The sequence below is a fragment of the Piliocolobus tephrosceles genome, unplaced genomic scaffold (assembly GCF_002776525.5).
Source record: "Piliocolobus tephrosceles isolate RC106 unplaced genomic scaffold, ASM277652v3 unscaffolded_41, whole genome shotgun sequence".
NCBI lineage: Eukaryota > Metazoa > Chordata > Mammalia > Primates > Cercopithecidae > Piliocolobus > Piliocolobus tephrosceles.
In genome coordinates this window covers 1,428,514-1,449,906 of record NW_022325420.1, presented here as the reverse complement: position 1 = coordinate 1,449,906, position 21,393 = coordinate 1,428,514, and the positions used below count along the sequence as shown (strand labels likewise).

General features: G+C 46.5%; 2 protein-coding genes and 1 long non-coding RNA gene across 20 annotated transcripts in view; 2 read left to right on the top strand and 1 right to left on the bottom strand.

Moving 5' to 3' along the window:
- LOC113224832 (calcium-dependent secretion activator 2) overlaps positions 1–2,181 on the top strand; it is a 567,701-nt gene extending 565,520 nt beyond the window's left edge. For 11 of the 17 annotated variants that reach the window (XM_026454360.1, XM_026454352.1, XM_026454363.1 and 8 more), the window contains one exon: positions 277–2,168. In XM_026454360.1, coding sequence (XP_026310145.1) covers positions 277–450 — 174 coding nt within the window. In that variant the 3' untranslated portion in view covers positions 451–2,168. Of the gene's footprint in view, positions 1–276 lie in introns of all 17 variants that reach the window. The other 6 variants (XM_026454362.1, XM_026454353.1, XM_026454355.1 and 3 more) reach the window with 4 other exon arrangements.
- A 7,708-nt stretch (positions 2,182–9,889) lies between these two features.
- LOC113224828 (fez family zinc finger protein 1) lies at positions 9,890–19,220 on the top strand. 2 transcript variants are annotated; one of them, XM_026454341.2, is made up of 5 exons: positions 9,890–10,397; positions 16,058–16,931; positions 17,199–17,333; positions 17,581–17,713; positions 18,179–19,208. In XM_026454341.2, exons 2-5 carry the CDS (start codon positions 16,131–16,133, stop codon positions 18,535–18,537), a joined length of 1,428 nt encoding a protein of 475 aa, XP_026310126.1. In that variant the 5' UTR covers positions 9,890–10,397; positions 16,058–16,130; the 3' UTR covers positions 18,538–19,208. The 2 variants fall into 2 exon arrangements, with proteins under 2 accessions (XP_026310126.1, XP_026310125.1); XM_026454340.2 differs by lacking the exon at positions 9,890–10,397 and having other exon boundaries at positions 15,817–16,931; positions 18,179–19,220.
- LOC111550220 lies at positions 10,517–13,701 on the bottom strand. The gene is made up of 3 exons (XR_002733967.2): positions 13,091–13,701; positions 12,015–12,085; positions 10,517–10,995 (listed from the first exon to the last, which is right to left on the bottom strand). It is a non-coding gene; the product is annotated as an uncharacterized LOC111550220 (long non-coding RNA).
- Positions 19,221–21,393: the final 2,173 nt, after the last annotated feature.

The following is a 21,393-nucleotide window of genomic DNA, read 5'->3' as shown; positions in this document are numbered from 1 at the left end:
AATTAGTAATGTTCTGAGGGGAAAGTAAATTTGTCATCTGATAGTCACAACATAGTCACAACATTTTGATATAGTAATTGTAGTTTGAAGCAATAGCCAAAGTCTGTCATTGCATTTACTCCCCAGAAATACACCAAGAAGATGATTGGCATGGACAGCCACATGAACCTATCAGTGGATTTCCCCAAGATCATTTTTGAAATGCCAACTGAGTATATATCTATGTACATACATATAATCTAAGTTACCTAAGCAAATTTTCTCTTCTTTCTACAGAAAACCTACAGGGACTTTCGATTGCAGGGTGTTTTGGAAGGAACACTGAACAGTAAGACTTATGATACTGTGCACAGACGTTTAACAGTAGAGGAGGCCACAGCATCTGTTTCAGAAGGAGGAGGACTTCAGGGCATTACTATGAAAGACAGTGACGAAGAAGAAGAAGGCTGATATCACACAACTTTGCAGAAGGAAAGAAGACCTTGATCGACATGGTTTTTTGTTTTTTGTTTTTTGTTTAACCTTGTCCTTGTAATTACATTCATTGTTTGTTTTGGCCAAATAAAAATGCTTGTATTTCTTTAAAAAGTAAACCTGAATGTAGAGTAAAAGGGGAAATGCCAAGATTTTGGGTTTTTTTTGTTGTTGTTGTTGTTTTTTGAGAAGAGTATCCTTTTTTGTGTTGTTTGACCTAAAAATGAACCTTGGCTCTGCTTGTGATTGGAACATGATTTTTTTTTTTTTAAATATTTGAGCATTTTCCTGTAATCACATCAAAATGATGTTTTCTGTGTAAAGCGAGATACATATTTCTCATAATGCAGCATTGTGAGAAGTCACGTCCGATCACTGCGCCAACACTATCGTATCCTTGTTAAAATGGTGTGTACCTTACAAATTATAATTTATGTGCCAGGTTTGTTTTGTACTTAATTTGCTATTATTGTGATGTATATAAAATCTTTAATCTTGGTTCTTAGTACTTTGAATTGGTCTACAGGTATATTCCTGGGATGAAAAGGTTGCAAAACCCAAATATAGACTAGATTATCCAAGGGGTTTATGTCTTTGTTCCATTCTCAACATTTCTTCTTTCAACTATAAGCAAGCCCCAGCTGTGGGGTAGCAAGTGTGCTTCCGTCAAGATACTATATTCTCCTACTCCAGTATAACAGCTTGCAGGCAATAAAAATCTATTTGCTCATAACTACTTCTGTATTTATTAGACTTGTATAGGGCAAATGCAGTAAAAGAGGTTTGCAGTGTTTCAAACATCCCAACTATCTGACTCTGTGTTTTTGTTTCTTGGGTTTTTTGTTTTTGTTTTGTAATATTTTGTTTTTAATCAAATGAGTAAAAGATAGTAACACAGACTGTTCTTTGGACCTAATAGGCACACACATTGTTAAAAGAATTACTATGACAGCATATTTCCACAGCAGAGGAAGTATATATTTCATACTCATATTATTAATATTAGTAATCAATGTTAACTAATAGTAATATTACTAGTGTTAACTAGTAGTTCACATTAGTAGTGGTTCTCTCAAAATATTTTCTTGCTAGGGTTTGAAAGATAATTGTATTATGTTGTGTAAGTTCTCTATGAATTATTTTTGTAATATTTCCTAAAGTATATTGTCAGATTGTGCTACTGCATTTATTAATAAGTAATTTTTAAATGAAGTCAGTTAGTGCAAAATAAGTGGAGGTATCCCTGAATTTATGAAAATGTTTGTTCTGAAACTTTAGAAATGAAAACACGTGGACCTCCAGTTTCGTTCTCCCATGGTATAATAAGTGGTCATTAGGTATCTAGACTAGCCTTAAAAATCTAATCTACAGTTACTATTTAGCATTGTTTTGGCTCATTTTCTGGGTAAGATAACAAACAAAAAAGGAGGAAATTTCTTCCTTTTTCCAGGATTAGATACTAACTCTACCAACTTACTGTTTTTGAAACGACGTTTGGGAATGTTCTCCCTTCTTTTCTTCTTTATCCACACACCAAATAGTCTTTTCTCCAAACCCTCAAATGTTCAGTCATGCTATCCCAAACTTTCCAATGGCACCATCCCCAAGCTTGCTGTTCCACCACAGATTGCTCTGTACTTGGTAATTACCCACCTTTCTTTTCCTTTCAATAAAATGTCCATTTCCTTGATGCATATCATCTCCAAATAATGGATCCATTTTGTCCTGAAGTGTGACTAAGTGATGACCTCAAATGTATTAAAATTCTGCCTTTGTTAAAGAAAAGTGTATTTAAGAAATGATAGCTGATGGAATTCAGAAATAAGAAAAGCAGATGGTGCAGGGGAAAGTATTTGGGGCCTGGAGGTTCTTGCTGCTGACCTGGCATGTTTAACCTGCCCACTGGCACCCTTGGCTGGTCAGCCCCTTTGAGGTTCTTTCCAGATTTTTATGTTCTCTGCTACTTCCCTTCTACACCCAGGAGATTTCTAAAAGCTCCTTGCCTACTCTTCACCCACAGTGGCTTCCAAAGCAAAGGCAATAGCAGTCAGAGGCAGGTAGTGGAGCTACTTACATACTTATGAGAAAATTGGAGACCAACCTTTGATCCATAAAATGATGTATGAAAAAAATCATAAAGTAACTGAAAAAGAATGAAAAGTGATTTTTAAGTTTTCTCCCCAAGCTAACTGCAAATTGTTTGAACTAATTGCAAAGTGCTTGAAATGACTTAATTGTTCATTGATGGGTATAACTATTAGGATGAATACCCAAGCATCTGTCTATTAAAGGGTGCCACATCTTGTGTGGTATTACTGTTTTTAAAGTATTTTTTTTAAGAAAATGAATTCAGCCAAGAGTCTAACAACTCTTGCAGAATTTTCTAAGTGAAACTTAATTTTAACTAAAAAGAAATAGCTATACCGTCTAAATGATTTGGGTGAAGGGCAAACAGGTACATTCATCGGACAGTTTGCTTAGTGTTGCAGGAGATAATAACTAATGCCATCTAACATCCAACCAGAATCGGTTTGTTAAATAATACGTCTAGAAGGAAAATTTCTTCAAACACTTGAAGAAAAAAATAATAATAATGCCTATTCCCAGAAAGGGAAAGAACCATACAGAGCTTAATGTAAACCTCTTGTCTCCAGCAGTGGGTCCTTCTTGTGTTCACTGATTTTTCCACTTGAATTCCCTTTAGTGCTTGCTCATTGTCCCTCTCTCAGGAAAAGGGAGTTCCCGCTTCTTTTGCAACAAACGCCGGTACAAAGCGTCTATGTGCTGCCAACCCGCCACCCAGGGTCACAGTCCAGGCTGGCCTGGCGCCGCCCTCCGCCCGCAGCTACCGGCGGTGAGACGGTCCACCGGCACCTTGAAGGTGTGCTCGAGAGGGAAAGAGGTCACTCAGCCGTCATTGCTCAGAGATCCTCGAAGCCCCTTTGCGCTGCCGCGGTCTGCCTCCCGAGAGGGCCTGGGGACTGGACCGAGTGCGCCGGGAGTTCACAGGAACCCCGCGCCCCCGAGCTGGGACCCGGCCTTCTGATCCCCGCCAGCCCGCGTGGAAGGGCCCGCGGGGGTGGGAGTGGGGGGATTAGAGCAAGAGCTTGGTCGCTTTTATTTCTTATTCCCAAAACAGAAAATGAAAATTTCCCGGTCCGGGTCCTTAAAGGGAGGTGACAGATCGATGTTCCGGAGAGATGTTCACGCTCGACTGGCGGCGGGGCATCTGCGCGCCGGGATAGCAGCCCAGCCTGCCAGCTTGCGCTCTGCGCCTCTCGGCTCTCAGCAGCTCCAAGACCCCGCCACAGCCCTCCGCCATCCACCCCACTTTTGTGCAGAAGTTGGAGGCCTCGCATGTGGGGTTTCCGGGAGGCCGGTGGTCATCCAGTCTTTACACAGAGTTCCCCCAAGACCATCACCGCTACCCTATCCCAGTACTGTGCAGGGAAACGAAGTCGTTAATTCGCCTCCTTCTCCCTTCAAGTACTGCTCGTAGTAACCTTCAAGAAAGACCCCAGACCCATTTGGCCCCCGAACTTTGCTACAGATGGAGTCTCGTCCAGAGGCCTGGGCGGCCGGGCAGTCGCGGAGAGGGGTTGGGAGCAGCGACGCCCTCGAGGCGCGTGGCTGGGCAAGTGCCCCAGCAGGAGCTCAGGGAGAGCCGTTCTCTGGGATACCCCAGCTTCGGATTGAAGATGAGGCGCAGGGCTGCCTTAAGCTGTTCTCCTCTGTGACATTGAGTAAAATATTAGGGGAGTAGAGGCGGGAGCAAAACTCTGAACCTGGACTCCAGATGTCATTAGAGGGTCAACCGCTCATTTGCTTTCAGCGAGTAGTCACTGGAGTGCGACCATGTGCCACCGAGAGATGAGGAGGTGAGGGAAGAATTCGATCTGTTTCCCAAGTGAAGAAGACCTCCGATTTTACTACCCAGATTTGGGTGTACCTGACAGCAGCTTGGACAACCGCAGAGCCCCGAGTTTGGAGTCAGAAAAGTCTGGGTTTGGTTACTAGTAACCACATCTCTTCCCCAAGTCTGAGCCCTGTGGACTTGGACAAGTTACTTAACCTCTCTGTAAAATGGGCACTTCATAAGGATGGTTGCTGGAAAGATTAGAGACGTCATAAATGGTGGCCATTATTAACTGTTTCTTAATGTACGAATGGATTCGAAAGAAATCGTGGGAGGCTTGCCTCTGCCAACATGCACCACCAGTCTCACCAGTCATTCTCTCTGGGGTTGGCACAGGGTCCTTTTGGATCACAGGCAGCTCTGAGGATCTTCAGCCTAGCCCCTGGCGTGTCTGTGAACTGGCTAGAATTGTCCAGTTCTCTGGTTATATACATGGCCAGCCCGATGGGAGAAGAGGAGGAGACGGGGAGGGGCAAGCTAACTCTGGTCTCAGAAAGGGCCCACATCTCTAACAGCAGCCCCCGTAGCTGCGGTTGGGAAGGGAGGTAGCTAGAGATGTGTTATTGAGTACACTTGCAGATTATGTTGGTCAGGGGCTCTGAAATGGGACGGGGATGATCCAGGAGGTGCCAGACCACAAGCGAGGAATCTCAGGCCTCGGCTATTGTGGTCAGTGGGTTGAGTTCAAGGGAATTTCAGGAGCAAATGGTGTTCATTAATATTTTCCGAAGCTTATAGGAGCATAGAACGATGTCCTGCGTCCCAATTCAGGGATGCAACAGAAGGATGCACTTGAAACTGCGAGCGGAACCGAGAGAGAAAGTCAGAGGGGGGCCACACGCTTCAAGGTGGCCTCAGCTGCGGCAACCAAGCAAGAGATGGGGAGAGAGAGAGAGCGACAGAGAGAGAGAGAGCGAGAGCAGGCGTTTAGGACGACTGCCAGCACCGACTCCTGCCCGGAGTTGCTGGACTGCAGTACTTCTAGGCTTCCAGGAACACTTGAGCAACGCGGCGGCACAGGGTGGGGCAAGGGTGCGCTGCAGGGTCACAACCCAGTACATCGGTGGCACAGGAGACGCACGTCCTGGCGGTCCGGGGTTCCAGCACGCTGTGACCTTGGGGAGGTAGAAACTGAATACTCGTCGCGAAAGGGAAAGAGACGGTGCCCGGCATTAAGCTGGGGCTGGAGCCACTTTTTTAACCGGACTGGTGGTCTCCACCCCAGTCATTTCTTTAAAGTACCCAGCGGCAGTTTCTGAGTCCTAGACCCAGTTACTCAATATGATGACGTCTTTTATCTCCCTCTGCTTTGCAATTTTGCAGTGAGGATAGTTGTATTTGCGTGCTCATTTTTTAATAAATGTATTCTAGACTTGTCCCCAATCTCTGTCTCCGTTGACTCTCCCTAAGATCAATGATTCTCATATCAACAGGAAGTGAAGAGTTGGTTTCAAGAACCATCAGACAAGGCAGTTACTCTTCCCATAACCCTGGCCTAGGGTTGTTTATAGAGTCCCTACACATAAATGACATCAATATTTCCCTGTGCAAAAATTTAAAGTAGTGAGTCAAATTCTTCTCTACTCTAAATCAATGATTTCCTCTTTAGCACTACACCTCTCTTCTCTCCCTACAAATAACATCTCTTCATCTCTTTTGGGTGAGACTGAAAAAAAAGGAGACTTGATTAAATGCTGAAGAAATGCTAAAGTTTCTTCTATACGGCATTTCCTTAATATGCCAAGGAAGCAAAACCAATTGTAACTTCAGAAGGAGATTTTGGTAGGGAGGTAGAAAATGTTTCAGTAAAGAAAGTTGCGTGGTAAAACATCAGAACCTAACAGGACTGAATCCCAAAAAGTGGAAAGTGAAACATGGAAAGACTAACTGAGTGGGCAGATTGTGGGAGAGTAGGGCTTTTGGTAGGTCTTGCCTGCTGGACGACTGGGTAATAATTTTTTAAAACAGCTTCAAAGTTGCTGTATTCAAGAGGCTTATTCACTGTCATTTACTTATACTCATTTCTTTTGTTACTTCATGTGATTACTAGGTGTGTTCTTTCATAAAATTACAATAGTCTATGGAAAGTTGATTAATTTCACAAATGCATAACCACTTCTTAAGAAATGAAATCTGCTTTACTCAAATTGGGATTTTTTTGAAAAGCTTTTGTCAAGGTTAATTCCTGAATCTACAGAAGAAAGTGTTCCCCAGGAACACAGTACTGAATGTGGGAGAGCAGACGTCTAAGGACAAGGAAAGTGCTTGAGATTGTGAAAAATACTTAGCAAATATGATTCCTACATATATTTTAACATTTCCATGTGATTATCCTGAAATCTATCATTGAGCAGAGGAACTGTTTTTAAGTCCAATTGTCTGAATAATATTTTGGAAAAATTTATAGCTAACTTTTTAAAAAGGTGATAGCTTTTCATATGTAAAGCGGATTTATTTTAAAATTTCTTTTCTATGTCCATGTCTCCTCTAAATGAAGGGGGCTTTTATTTAATCCCATTTTACAGAAAAACAAAACAAAGGGGAACTACCACTATCCACTACTCAATAAGTTTACTAGCTGTGTGGCCTTCCTCAAGTCGGGGTACTTGGGCTGGAGTGCCAAGACAGCACCGGAAACTAGCACATTTATTCTCATTCTCTAAATGTCTGAGACAAATTGGCCTTCTGTGTGTTTATGAAGACCTTTCTCAGAATGGAAGACCAGTTGTTCTCAATTTAAACAGATAATTGAAGAATCCAGCTTTAAAAGGATACCCAGGAACAGGGTGAATAAAGAGGGATTATATTTTACCCTTGATCAGGGCTGCAATATTAGTGGTGAGGTGGGGGCAGAATAGATAGCATACTTTTTGGAAGAAAAGTTCACGTTTTCTCATCTTACATTCCAACTTATATGTTTTAAATTAAAATCTTTATAAATTTATTTTAAATAACTGCAAACTACTGATGGATTAGATGAAATGTTAGAGAATATGGACAACTTTGGGCATGTATTTTGCAGAGAAATGGGAGCCCAAAAAAAACTAAAATTCAGAAGGCAAAGAAGGGAGAAGAAATCTCTTTCCTATTTCTGACCTCCAGCCACCAGTACTCCCATACTGAAACAATAAGAGTGAAGGGCTCAATTGCGCACCCACTGTGGTGCCATTTAGCTTCCAAGTGACTATGGGAGTCAGGCTTACTTGAAGGAGGCACAGTGAAAAAGACCAAAGGGCACCTGAGCCTCTGCCCCTCTTAACTAAAATAAGGGGATACTGGGATCCTATCATCCCTGCCCCTGACTTTCCTTTTGCCCTGTGTCCCAAGGGGAAATTGGGGGGCGGGGGGACTGCAAATAGAGTTCCAAAATTTGAATTACTGGTGGCATCTAGAAGAGTTCAAACGTGGGAAGGAGGGGTTAGGGGGATTCAAAAAGCAAATACAGCAATCACATGTATTTTGCTGCTACTGTAGCTTTCTTCGCCACCCTCTATTTGAGTTGGCAAGTGGGAGTTGAGCTGACAGCAGGGTCTCTCTTTCAGGAGAGACTGTGGCCTTCACTTATTTACGGAAATAATAAACTGGAATTTCCTATTAAAGGGCAATGACTTTGCTTTTAAAATGAAACGCTCATGCCAATCAAATAAAAACGAAATAGATACTTTGGAGAGTGAAGGACCCCAATTATTATCATGCCTGCACCTTTTGTACAGAACATATGCACTTAAGTTTAAAAAAAAATCATTCACCATTATTCAGAAATCTAAATCAACATCATTAAGCCAATTTCTCTTTCTCTCCCTTTTTTCTCCTTCCTTTCCTCTCATTTCAACAGTGGTATGAGAGTTCAGATATTCTCTGTCGTGAGTAAAAAGCTCTGAAAATCAGTTAATGTGCCAACACCGGGAACATATCCAGGCCCATGGTGCGAAAATGAAATATGTGCTGTGGAATTATTATTTTTGTCCTTTAGGTTTACATCGACACCCTTGTATTATGTAAATTTCTGAGAAGCTGTGAATCACAAGGTTAGGTAAAGGAGGGTCCCTCCCAACCCCTCAACTCTCCCCCTCCTCATCTGTCTTCGCAAGCAACAGGAGCCGACCCCATTTAATCTTTGAATGATTCTCAGCCTTGTTCCTTTCTTTTTCCGGCTTCTTACCCCAGACCTCAACTTCCCTCCCCACCCTCGACCCAAAGAGCCGGCAGGAGCCGGAGGCTGCGGTTGCAGCCCAGGGCCCCGCAGCTGGCCGCGTTCTTGACGTCAGCCAGCCGGCCTCTCGGGTCACCGTGGCCGCGGGATGCTGTTTGCGAGTTGCCAGCGTCAACACTCGCGTGGGGCGCTTAACGCTTCGCGTTGTTTCCCGGAGACTTTTCCTCTGTGTGGGACTGCTGAAAAAGTATGAGGGCAGGCCCACTGTTAATGAATTCAAAGAATTAACTGAACTTGAATTAAGAGGAGACAGTGGAAAGAGAGAGAGAGAAAAAAAAAACCTTCCAAATTAATTTAAAGTGAGAAGGCAATCACATTTTAAAAGGTAGTAAGATTTCTTAATGATGGATCAAGGCTCTTCTTGGGATTTGCTCAGAGTGGATCTTAGAGCTCAACTCTTGAAACATGCACAAGGCGTGCAGAATCTGGTCTGGGAGAGGCCTAAGGGCGGGAAGGGAGGAAACAGAATAGCATCCACTTCCATCAAGAAAAGGGGGCCGGCCAGTGGCTGAGTGCTTCCTCTTTTACAGAGGCTGTGAAGGCCGGCGGGACGTGGCCACGGGGTATCGCCCTCTTCGAACAGCCATGAAATCTTCTTTTTAGAGGAGATGCAGGGCTTGACTGGGAGAACTCGGAAATGAAAGGACAAATTGGAGAGTAAAGCCAAAGAAGGGAAGGTAGAAAGGCCTTTCTGTTAAGGTCTTAAACAGGAGAATCTAGTTAGAAAAGTATCTTTGGGACCATCAGGTGACCCCAACTACTCTTAAGCACAGGCCAAAGGGCTTCAAAGGGAGGATTCTCGGAGGAAGGATGTCGGCTGAAAAATTCACGAAAGGTTTTTGGAAGAGATACTCAGAGATACTCCTCAGACATTCTTAAAATTTGACTTGAGAACGTATTTTCCAGGAAAGTCAAAATGACAGGTAAACCTAGTGAAAAGATGCTCTAGCTCCTCCTTTAGGTATGCCACACCCCCGGGCCTGTTTTCTTTCACCTTGCATCTAGATTAAATGACCCTTCAATTACACCCGGAGTCGTCAAAGCAAGTCTATTAGCGAGTGCCTGTTCAAAAACTTTCATCCAGGAGCTCTCCACCATCTGTTACGCGGTCTCTTAAACCGAATCCCGCGCCCCCTCCCGAAACTTTCTGGAGCCTCCCTTGCCATCTCCCCGCCTTGGGGGGATGGAGCCGCCCCAGGACCTGCGGGAATGCAGAGGAGAAGGGGAGGAGCGCGATCGCGCCCAGGATGGGTTGCCGGGCCCGCCGGAGCGGTGGTGGTCCAGAGGCCCGAGGTCGACGGGACTTGATCGAAGGCAGCGCCGCGTCGACCGACCCCGGGAGCCAGACGCTTGGGAATCCCAGCACCGCCGCGGCGCCCAGTCACTGAAGTTGCGCCCCAACTCCCAACCGCCGCCTCCAAGCTTCTCGAGCTACCGTTCCTGGCCCCTCCATGGGAGTCTCACAGAGCTCGGTGGCCCTCGGCCTTGCCAATGTCGTTTTAACTGTTTGGAACTCGTGAGCGAGAACCGAGAAGTGGAGAGTCCGGCCGGGGAGTTTTCAGCTTTTCTGTTTCACTTCGGGCTTCTTTTCAAGTGGTTCTGCGCTGGCCACCGAATCCAGAATGAGGCGGGGCTCCTCTGCCCCTACGCCAGCAGCGCGAACTTGGTTCCCCTGGGCAGCCGGGGGCAGGGGGCGCAGAGGCCGCAGCGATAATGAAGGCTGAGACGGCCAAGGCCAGCGGGTCGGCGCGGGGCGCTCCAGGGCCGGAGTGGCCATCGGTCGGAGTTCAGGAGGTAACTTAATTTATAAGCGGTTCTTACAGATTTCTGGCTCAAGGATTTGTATTTACCTCCACTGCTTCTCCATTTCTCTAAGCTCTGTGGTCTCTAAGTTCTTTGTTCTGTGTTATTTGAATTGCTATTATCGACTTTTATTTCATGGGATCACTTAAGGAAGTTTGAAAATAACATCCAAAAATGCTTCAAACCTCGTGGGTAGTGTCAAGGAAGGAGTCGAACTGTGTCTTGAATATGGTTTGTGTGTGTGTGTGTTTAATTTTGACTACAAACAAAATGTCTTTAAAATTGTCTAGGGACTGCAGCAAAACGCTAATCAACTAATTGCACGAAAACTTTTTTCTATCATTGGAGGCAAGTATTTCAGTGTAGAGCAATAGAGCATGTTTGGGCTATCTTCTAATTGTTCACCTTCCAGATTTCAGTAACACCCTTGTAAGTGACAAGCAAAACTTTGCTGGGTTTTGTTGCTTGACGCTGTTGCTCCACAGTAAAGGTTGGATACACTGGGTTACTTGTTTTATAAACTTCTTTTTTCCACAAAGTCCAGCCCTGAGTCGTAGCCTCTCAGTCTGGAGGGACACACCTCACAGGCCTGTGGGAATGGGTGAGAAAAATCTCAGCATTAGTGGAGGGTCAAAAACAAACTGAGTCCAAGTGATCGCTGTCTGCATTGCCTGCTGCCTCATTAACAGCTCTCACATTTGGGCTCTTCATTTTCTTTTACAAACTGATTTGCTACGTAAGTGCTGTTTTGAGAGAAATAATTTCACTGGGTTTAAATGAAATCCTAATATAAAAGAAATAGTAACAACAAAGGTCTAGAGACAAACAACCCACCCTCACACTTCTTCTCCCAAAGAGAGGAGGGCTCTGTGAGTTAACCAACCCTTCCCACACTTACAACCTGTGATATTGTCCTTCACAGGCTTTGGGAAATTAGCAAGAATTCTTTATTTGCTACCAAACTAACTAAAAGCACACTGGTAGCCTTAAATCTGAACTTGTTGCCAAAATGTTTGCTAATGTGCTAGAAAGTTAGTTCCCGTTGTGTACTAAGTAATCTGAGGTACTCAAAAACTATTTCCTTGAACCTTATAGACCTTTGCTATTTGTGTACCATCCCATCACCCTCCCTCCATCACACACCAAAAGAAATAACCAAAGACCAACCAGAGATAAAGACTATGAGCAGAAAATGTAGAGGAATTTAAAAATGTGTTTTTCCTTCTAGAAATACAGTATGTTGCATTTGGTGCTATGTATTAAACAGGAAAAAGTGTAGATGTGCTTGTCAGGGCTGGGGTGGCGGGTGATGTTAGAATAATAATAATGCCTTGGTCTCCCCTCCCTTAGCTCACAAGCTAAAGCAAAGAGAAAGCAGACTGTTGTTCTTGGTGAAGGGGCTAGGGGTCAGAGATGTGGTGCAGGCCAGAGAACTCTAAAAACATGACCAGGGACAAGTCAATGAACTAGGCAGAAAGTGGAATTAGTTATAATATTTTCCAATCCATTTTTAATTAAAAAAATCAATAGCATTTTGTGACATATCAAGGAACAAGCGATTGGAGATTATGGCTTATTTGGTAATGTATGGCTCTATTATCTTATTACCTTTAATTTCGAATTGCAGTAACCATAGGCAGAAACTGCATTTGCTTGTGATAGGGACTTCAACAAAAAGCCTGTGAAAATTATGCATGTTTTTTAGTAATAGCAAGAACACAGCTTAGAAAGTATTGAAGTCAAAATTAGATTCCTTAGAAAGAGAATTTTAAAGTACTTTAGAAGAACAGGACTTTTTCTTATTTCTAAAATAGATCTTAACACAGAGTTTGTTATCTGGCCTCTTTATATTATGAACTGCTGTGGTTTCCTCAGGCTATTTCATAAAGGACAAACTATACACTTAAACTCGCCTTCCATTAGGATTTGAGGTTATAAATACTGCCTTTCTGTGGATGGAAAGGGGAGGCACACTTAATTATCAGTTCTCAGAAAAAAAAAAAAAAAAGAGGGATTATAGGATTCTCAAAGAAAATCGAAAGGAACTGTAAGAGTTTCTATTTTGTCATTAACAAAACAAACAAGGCTCCCTTGCATTTGTTTTAGTAAATTAAAAAATACTTCTGTTGAAACATTTTGAAAGCTTCTGAATTTGCTGAATATACTCTGTTCTTATTGCTTTTTTTGTCATTTTCAAATATATTTGTAAATAAAGCACTGGACAGATTGGACAGTAAGACAGAAGCCCTTTCTAAATATATTTTGTGTTTTATGACAATTCTTATTTAATAGAGATAGTATTGCTAATTAACACGTGTTTTTGGTTAGGTTTTGAAAAAATTAACAAATGTTGGATATCAAGGCCTGGAATTGTAAAGCATCTTTTCAGTCTTTAGTAAACTCAAGGCCATCTTAAAGGAAGAGTATAATTGATGCTTTGCCATATTTGTGTTAACTCAAATGACATTTTCAAACACTTGCCAAAAGGGCAAATCCTGAAAAGACCAGTGAAAAGCAAACTGTTGAAATATAAACTATACAAAGCATGCATACCTCTTAGCCAATATTTTTTCTTTTTTAGTTTTGTATACACCAAAGGAGAAATTTACAGAGGTCAAATAAAGGCTCTTTTCCAGTTAAGGAGAGGGGAGGGGGAGAGAAGAAGGGGAGAGGGAGGGACACACCACAAGCATAAAACAAACTGGTGACATTCAGTCAAGAAGGCAGGTAAGGCTCCAGAGGCCGGCGAATTGTGCACAAGTCGGCTGTACTCTCTATAAAGTCTTCCAGAGCCGGGCTGTTTCGCGCTTCTTGGCTTTTTTCTTTCAACCTAGCCCTGTGGCGGAGGAGTGCAGCAGGAGGGGGATTTTTTCGCTGTTGGGAAGTGGCAGGTAGGAAAAGGAATCTGATCCGGACCAAAAGTCAGTAATTAAAGTCTTAACCGCGACCCATCTGTCGTGGGACAGAGAACCTCCCCACCCCCTTTGCCCCAGCAAAGCCCTTCCCGTGCCCTTTGTCTGAGCAGGGGAAAGGAGGAGTCTAGTTCTGCGGCGCCAACAGCAAAAGGAAAGAAAATTTCCAGCGCTGACCAATACTGAGTGTCTGCGCCCGGTCCAAGTACAAGTCCGAAGCGCCTCTCGGGGGTGTGGCGCCTCTTCGCTTGCTCTGCCCAGGTGCTATGCCCCGTGGCCCCAGCAAACGGAAAGAACATCTGCAGCCTGGGTGAATCCAGAGTAGGTGCACCCAGGCCAAAGACGGTTCCAAAGCGCCGCCCGGGAGTGTAGTGCCTCTTTGCCTGCTCCCTCCGGGCCCTCTGCCCTTCTCTGCTGCATCAGTTGCCCCAGTCTGAAACCAACTCGTGACCTGAAACGAGGCATTCCCAGGCCTAGCTGCTGAAGCTGGTCTTATTCAGCCAGACCTCTCCCCCATCTTGCCCCTTGGTTGTCCTCCACTTCCAGTAGGACTCACTCCACCTCCCCCATTTCTTCAGCCTCTGAGTTTTCCCACCACCCACCCAGCGCCGCTGCCTTGCTGTTAAACATCAGGCGCGTTCCCAGCCCAAGCTCTCTTCCGTTCCACTCCTCTTGGCTTTTGGGGCAAAGGCGGAACTGATTTTCGCGGAAAGCTAGAGAGGGGCGGAGGGGACCGGGTGGCTTGCCTGGCATGTGTTGAGAATGGGGTAGAGAGGAGGGAATACTTTGAGGTCAATTTCCTTCGTTTAAGGTCCAGTTTCTTATCTTTGAGTGAAATTGGACAGGGACTTAATAATCCCAGGGTTTCTAGTCCGCCGTTATCCAGCCTTCCGGGGCCAACCCTTTTCAGAGCTCTAGCAGAAGGACGCCCCCACTACACTTGGCCCAATACCTGACACCCGCCACCACCTGTTTCACAGCCACGTGCGGTTAACTCACCATGCAGATGGCACCTTGAGCTGCTGCGGTCGGCCACTCACTTCAGGGTCCAGGCCCCACCGCCGTTTGCTTGCAGTTCTGTGAGCTCCCTTGGCCTCCTCAGGCCAGGTCACAGCTGCCGCGTCTTCCGACTCTGTGCAGCCCTCCGTGAGCGCCTAGCTCCGGGGTTCAGCTCTGCGTGATCGCCGGCTGGCAAGGGACTGCGCCGGGGAAGGTGCGCGCCGCAGCTTCCAGCGCGCTCCTGGACTCTCTTGCCTGAGCGGCGGGAACCCGCACAGCCTGAGCTGCAGCCATAGGCGTCCTTCCGGAAACTTCCACGCACTCCACCGCGCCGCCCCAAGAGTTTGGGCCAAGGCGCCACACCCGGCGAGTTCTCGGCTGGGGGGCGTTGCACGGGAAATGGTCTCTACGCGCGCTCTTTGGGAGGCACAAGTGTAGCTGTGGACACAACTCCGGCGCCGCCAAGTCTCTTTGATGCGCACAGACACCCAGGCTGCAGCCTGCGCTGCTTAGAGGAGGCTTGCAGACCCCGGCAGCCGGGGTGGGGATTAATACATTCTGTTTCCCTATTCCGCTCGGCATTCAGTATTTAAAATGCCCCGGGAGAGCTCTAGCTGAGCGCAGGTACTTAAGAAAGAAATGCTCTTTCCAGACTCTCAATGTAAACTCAGAGGCGTGCGCGCGCGCGCGCATCTGTGTGTATCCTGGGTGGGGTCCGATCGAGTCAAGGTTTCTTGTGGTGTGACACCCGATTATACCTTGCAACTCCTCAACTTTGTGGATGAAAGTGCGACTTTCCCAGGCCGATTGCAGCGGGCATTGCCTTTACAAAACCACAAACACTTAACAAGACTCCCAAGGCTTTTAATTCTCAGGGGCGTTTTGAGAGGCCAGTTACCTGCTGGCGTCTTCTCAACGGTCCAGACTCAGTTCGGGCCGCGGAGACTCCGGGATTCCGGGAGCGGGCAACCCCGAGCCCTGGAGGAAGAAAGAGGTCTGCGGAGGTGCCACAGACCTGACCCCGGCCCACCCCGGCCGGACCAGGCCCAGGGGAACCAAGCAGTGAAACCTCGGATTTCGCCGCCTAGGCTTCCTGGACGAGGCTTTCTGGAGCTTGGCGTTTGATAAATATAGCCTGGCGTTTGCCCCTGAATTAGACTCCGTTTCCTTATTTAGCCCTTGCACAATGATTTTAGATGATGTCACTTAGAGCTAAACGAGAAAATTGATCTCAGATTTGCTTGGCCTCTAAAGCCTGGTTAAGCAGATTGAGAATTAGAAAGAGGAAGCAAAAGGGGGTGGGGGTGGGGGAGGGCGGAGGGTAGTGAAGTGTGCGCGGCAGAGTGTGTGCGCGGAGGGGAGGGCGCGCCAAGCGGGTGAATGCGCCCCCGCCTTTTCTGGGCGGGGAACCTCACTCACCAATGAAAAGTAGCTACTGACTGCAGAGGAAAAAAAAAAAAGTTTTCCTGTTGACTGTTGGAAGCGAATTGAGCAATTATCTAGTTTACCTTCTCCTCTTGGAAGTTAACGATTGGCGAGATCTTGGCTGCGTTATTGACACAACACTTTCTATTGATAGAAATAAGTAGTGATTGTCCCCGAGTCATTGGTGCGCCAAGAACTCTGCGATGGGCTGGCAGGAGTCCATTGGGCTGGGCAGGCAGGTTCGGCTGGTGATGCTGGAGAGGAGGAGGAGGAGGAGGCTACTGGTGGTGATGGTGCCCGTCCCCCTCTCCGCAGGTCTGTGACAAGCAGGGAACAAGGCAACGGACGGCGCAGCCAGCCCCGGCTGACGGACGCTGGCGACTCAGACATGGACAGTAGCTGCCACAACGCGACTACCAAAATGTTAGCGACTGCTCCAGCTCGGGGCAACATGATGAGCACGTCCAAACCCTTGGCTTTCTCCATTGAACGAATCATGGCGCGCACCCCCGAGCCCAAGGCCCTGCCAGTCCCTCACTTCCTGCAGGGAGCCTTACCCAAGGGGGAACCCAAGCACTCTCTGCATCTCAACTCGTCGATCCCTTGCATGATCCCCTTCGTGCCTGTGGCGTACGACACGAGCCCCAAGGCAGGAGTGACGAGTTCCGAGCCGCGGAAGGCCAGTCTGGAGGCCCCGGCTGCGCCCGCGGCGGTGCCCTCGGCGCCTGCATTCAGCTGCAGCGACCTGCTCAACTGCGCACTGAGTCTCAAGGGCGACCTGGCCCGCGACGCGCTACCGCTTCAGCAGTACAAGCTGGTAAGGCCGCGTGTGGTCAACCACTCTTCATTCCACGCCATGGGCGCCTTGTGCTACCTGAACCGAGGTGACGGCCCGTGCCACCCGGCAGCCGGCGTGAATATCCACCCGGTGGCCTCCTACTTCCTCAGTTCCCCTTTGCACCCGCAGCCAAAAACGTATTTAGCCGAAAGGAATAAACTGGTGGTCCCGGCGGTGGAGAAATACCCTTCTGGAGTAGCGTTCAAAGACCTGTCCCAGGCTCAGCTGCAGCATTACATGAAAGAAAGCGCCCAGCTTCTGTCGGAAAAAATCGCTTTCAAAACCTCGGACTTCAGCCGAGGCTCTCCTAACGCCAAGCCCAAAGTTTTCACTTGCGAAGTGTGTGGAAAGGCAAGTACTATGCAAAACGGAGATCCTTTCCTTCCTTCCTTCCTTCCTTCCTTCCTTCCTTCCTTCCTTCCTTCCTTCCTTCCCTCCCTTCCTCCCTCCTTCCCTCCCTCCCTCGCTCCTCCTTTCCTTCCTCCCTTTTTAGTATTTTGGGGGTAATTATTTGTATACACTTTTTATAAGATTCTCTTCCTCCTACCCTCCCTCTGCCCAGTTTGATTTCAAAGTTACTTGTTCGGCTAACCTGTTCTACGTGTGTTTAATTTTAAGGTCTTTAATGCGCACTATAACTTAACCCGTCACATGCCAGTGCACACAGGAGCCAGACCCTTCGTTTGCAAAGTGTGCGGAAAAGGTTTCAGGCAAGCAAGCACCCTGTGCAGGCACAAGATCATTCACACGCAGGTGTGTTCATCTGTCTCAATTTCACCTAGTTTGCTTCGGAACTGTTTGCAGAAAAACAGTCGATAAAGCCTTAGTCTTTAGGATAAGGGTCGTTTAAAACGTGCTAGCTGAACAGGGGTGAATGCCATATATTGTTTGCTTTTGTTCTGCCTTGAAAGTGTTTAAGCATTACTGTGTTTTGAGCTTGCAAAACTTCACATAATTAGAAAATATCTAAATGTCTCTGCTTTTCCTTTCTCTTGCTTAGGAAAAACCTCACAAATGTAACCAGTGTGGCAAAGCATTTAATAGAAGTTCCACTTTAAACACTCATACCCGAATACACGCGGGCTACAAACCGTTTGTGTGTGAATTCTGTGGCAAAGGGTTTCATCAAAAAGGTATGGAAACCAAGAAATGTTGTCTCTCATGGTTAGTCTTACGAAAATTGATACTTAATATTTTCGGCATGTTTTAGAAGAGGATGTTTAAAGTGTAGTTATGTGGCGCATTTGTTGCCATTCTAACCCCCTACCCGAAGTCTGATTAGTATTAGAGAAAGGCATGATTCAAAAAACAAGGGTATATTTTTTAACTGCATGCTCTGATTCTATGTAATTGGACTGATAAATGTGTATTAAAATTAAAGGAAACGGCATCACTGTTGATGCGATGTTTGTAAATAAACTTGGGGAGACAAGTGCAGGCAGGGATAGCAGCCCTGCACTGGTTGTGGGACCCGTGGCGGTTCTTCTGCTTGCCTGGCGCTACCTTAGACGTGTCTGCTCCTCCCTTTTTAGGGTCTTTTTCTTCTTCTTCTTCTTTTTTCTTTTCAGAACCACATCTCTGTCATTTGTGTGTTTCAGGGAATTACAAAAACCACAAGCTGACCCACAGCGGGGAGAAGCAGTTCAAGTGCAATATCTGCAACAAGGCTTTCCACCAGGTTTACAACCTCACTTTCCACATGCACACCCACAACGACAAGAAGCCTTTCACCTGCCCCACGTGCGGCAAGGGTTTCTGCAGGAACTTTGACCTCAAGAAGCATGTTCGCAAGCTGCACGACAGCAGCCTGGGGCTGGCCCGCACGCCAGCTGGCGAACCAGGCACTGAACCGCCGCCCCCGCTACAGCAGCAGCCGCCGGTGACGCTGCCTCCTCTGCAGTCGCCGCTGCCAACCACCGGGCCCCTGCAGCCCGGGCTCCACCAGGGCCACCAGTGATCGAGGCCAGGGTTCCTCCCAGGCTCCGCCGGGCCCCCACGCTGAGACAGCGGCAGACTAGAGCTCTTGGTCTGAGTTCGTCTGCAGACCCCGGCGCATGTTGGGCCCCACACTTTAGGGTCAACCAGAAGCCTCTGCATCCCTTGGCCTTTCGCCTCTTGCATGCACCTGCTAAATGGTTTTGTGTATTATATTCTATATAGGCACTAACAATTATGAAAAACTTGGAGGGTTTTGTTTGTTTTCTGTTTTTCTTTTAATCTGAAAAGACTTTTCATCTTGGGTGAGGAGATGGTGCTTGTTTTGTTTTGTTTTGTTTAAACAAATTTCTGCTATATTTATTGAGATCTGTATTATTCTACCCGGGAATGCTGCATCATTTTAATTTTATTATTGTATATATTTCCATTGTGTTGATTCTCCCGTCTCAAGATGTCTGCAGGATGTTTATCATTTCCTCCTTTCCTGAAGTAACGAAACACTGTGTGTGTGTCATATATACACACATAGATGTGTGCGCCCATAGGGGTATATTCCACATTCGTGAGCACACACACATACACATTAGATAAGGGTGGTTCATTATGGATGATTTTGAATTTTGGTTTTGATTATTGCACGTGAAAATTGATTCATTGACTGTTGGAAATAAATACTTGGAACATGCTTATTTAATCAACAAACTTTAGGGCTCTGTTCATACTATTCAGCTAAAGATTCTTAACTGTGACCCCCTCATCCATCCTCCTTTTTAAAATCTAAAACCCTGGATTAATAATACTTAATGTTTTCGTCTGAAAATCTATCACGTGCAAATAGTTTCTTCTAAATGGTTACACCTTTGGATAAAGTTATGAAATCTGGTAAATTTCAGAAGCAGAAGACATGGAGTTTTCTAACAGAAACACAGATTTGGCTTGGACCACCTGATATGTTCGCAGTGCACAGTTAAACGGGAACAACATATCCGGTAGCTGTATGCAATGTACATCTCCTCAAACGCATTACAATCAGACAGGTGTCTATTGTTTGCATCCTGAAGGCACATACTGACTTATACACAGCTGGCAAAGGGAGCCTCTGTGTTTTTACATGTGTATATATGTTTATAGAAGAATATACTTCCATTCAAGGAGGAAACATGGATGAAAACCAAACTGTGGCGGGTGCCAGGTCCTTGAAATGCTTCAAGTGTTAATCAGCGGCTCCGCTGTGAGCTCGGCTCTGGTGTTTCTAACCGCAAGTCTCTCCTGTTTTCTTGCCAAAACAGTGAAACAACTGCTAAAGACTTTAATTAAGAGGGGTAATTAGTTCAGATTTATCAAAGCCGGGTTGTTATACTATTAGCTGCTCAGTAGAAGCTGCCAGACAAACTCACATCCCAGCACAGTGGTGCTACTGCAGCGGGGCCACATCCTGGGAGGGCGACTGGGGGGAGCGGGCCCCGGGGTCTCCGCCTCGCCGCCTCGGACTCCACCACCCCGCCAGGCCCGGGGCCAGTGCGGCCAGCCCCGCAGGCCTCAGGTGCATCTTGGCCCCTACCCCGGCCCACGCTCTCCCTCCAGGGCTGTTGATGTGGAGAATCCACCACATCACGCGCCCAGGTTCTACAGAGTCCAGGGGTCTCCTTTCTGCACTCACCGTAACGCGGCCTCACAAGCTCCGGGACCGCCCCGACAGTTGCGGGGAAGAAACTTAAATCTGTGGCCCCGCCTCACTTCTATGCGTCCTGTGGCGCCCAGGAAAAGGCTGCGCAGAGCGACAAAAGGCGAGACCGAGACCGGAGATGTGCAGGGGACACTGCAGGGGCGCGGCGGCTAACACCCGAACTCACATTTCATGGCGGGGAAAGACCGACGGCTCTGGTCACCGAGAGAGGGTGACCTGAGTGCTTCTCGACGGCCTAGGAAGCAGGGAGATTACTAACAGCCCCCGTGGGGCGACGACGGAAGGGTGGGTGAGCAGGCACCGCGGGGACCCTCACCCCAAGTCAGGCCTGAGCCCCTTCCAGGTTGTGGAGAGACGTTGGGGGAATCTAGAGAGCACGGACCTGGTGTGGGCTGGGAAGGTCCCCAGAACAGGGAAGTCCTGACACTTCCTGCAGACGTCGGGTCCAGACCTTTCTCAACACTTGTGCCAGGACGCACACTCTTTGGACACTGGGGACAAGTTCCAGCCCAGCCATTATTAGATAGAATCCTTATGTTTCTCCTTTCCTGACCTCCTCACGCCCCGACCTTGTCCACTGTTGAGGCCAAATCCCTGTTAGATTTGACTTCGGAAAGTGATGGAGGTCTTATAATTCCATAGTTGGCTGGATTCCGAATCCATCCAGCCCTACGTAGCTCCATCTCTCACAGAGTATCACAGCCGATTTGATAATCTTGTCCCAGGCTCTGGCCACATTCCGTGACAGCTGCCTGTGCCTCCGAAGGAGTTTTGAGAGATGCTGCAGAGTTTATGTATCACCCTTTCCAAAGTAGCTTAGTTGGACCTTTAAAGCATTCGGTTTGAGTAAATGAGAATGAGATCAGGAGTCATTATAATTTGGAACCTGTACACTTCAGTGAAAAAGCAGGAAATGGCCTTTGCTTCTTGAACTTGTTGTCAATACATATTTGAACTTATTCTCAAAACCCAGGGTGTAGATTCTTCTAGACATTCGAGATGACACGATCTTACTAGTGGAAAGCAAAATGAATATTATTGAGGAACATTACTCAAACATTAAATACCCCAGGCCAGTGCGCTTTGACATATTGAGGGTGGGGGGAGTCTTCTATGGAATAATATAATTGGTTTATTTCAATCCAGAAAGAAAAAGAGAAAAGAGGGAGAAGGAGAGAAGGGAGGGAG

Coding starts and splice junctions, on each gene's coding strand:
- LOC113224828 (XM_026454340.2), top strand. CDS start 16,131: ATGGACAGTAGCTGCCACAACGCGACTACCAAAATGTTAGCGACTGCT. Junction 17,334..17,580: donor ACAAGATCATTCACACGCAG/GTGTGTTCATCT, acceptor TCTCTTGCTTAG/GAAAAACCTCACAAATGTAA. Junction 17,714..18,178: donor CAAAGGGTTTCATCAAAAAG/GTATGGAAACCA, acceptor TGTGTGTTTCAG/GGAATTACAAAAACCACAAG.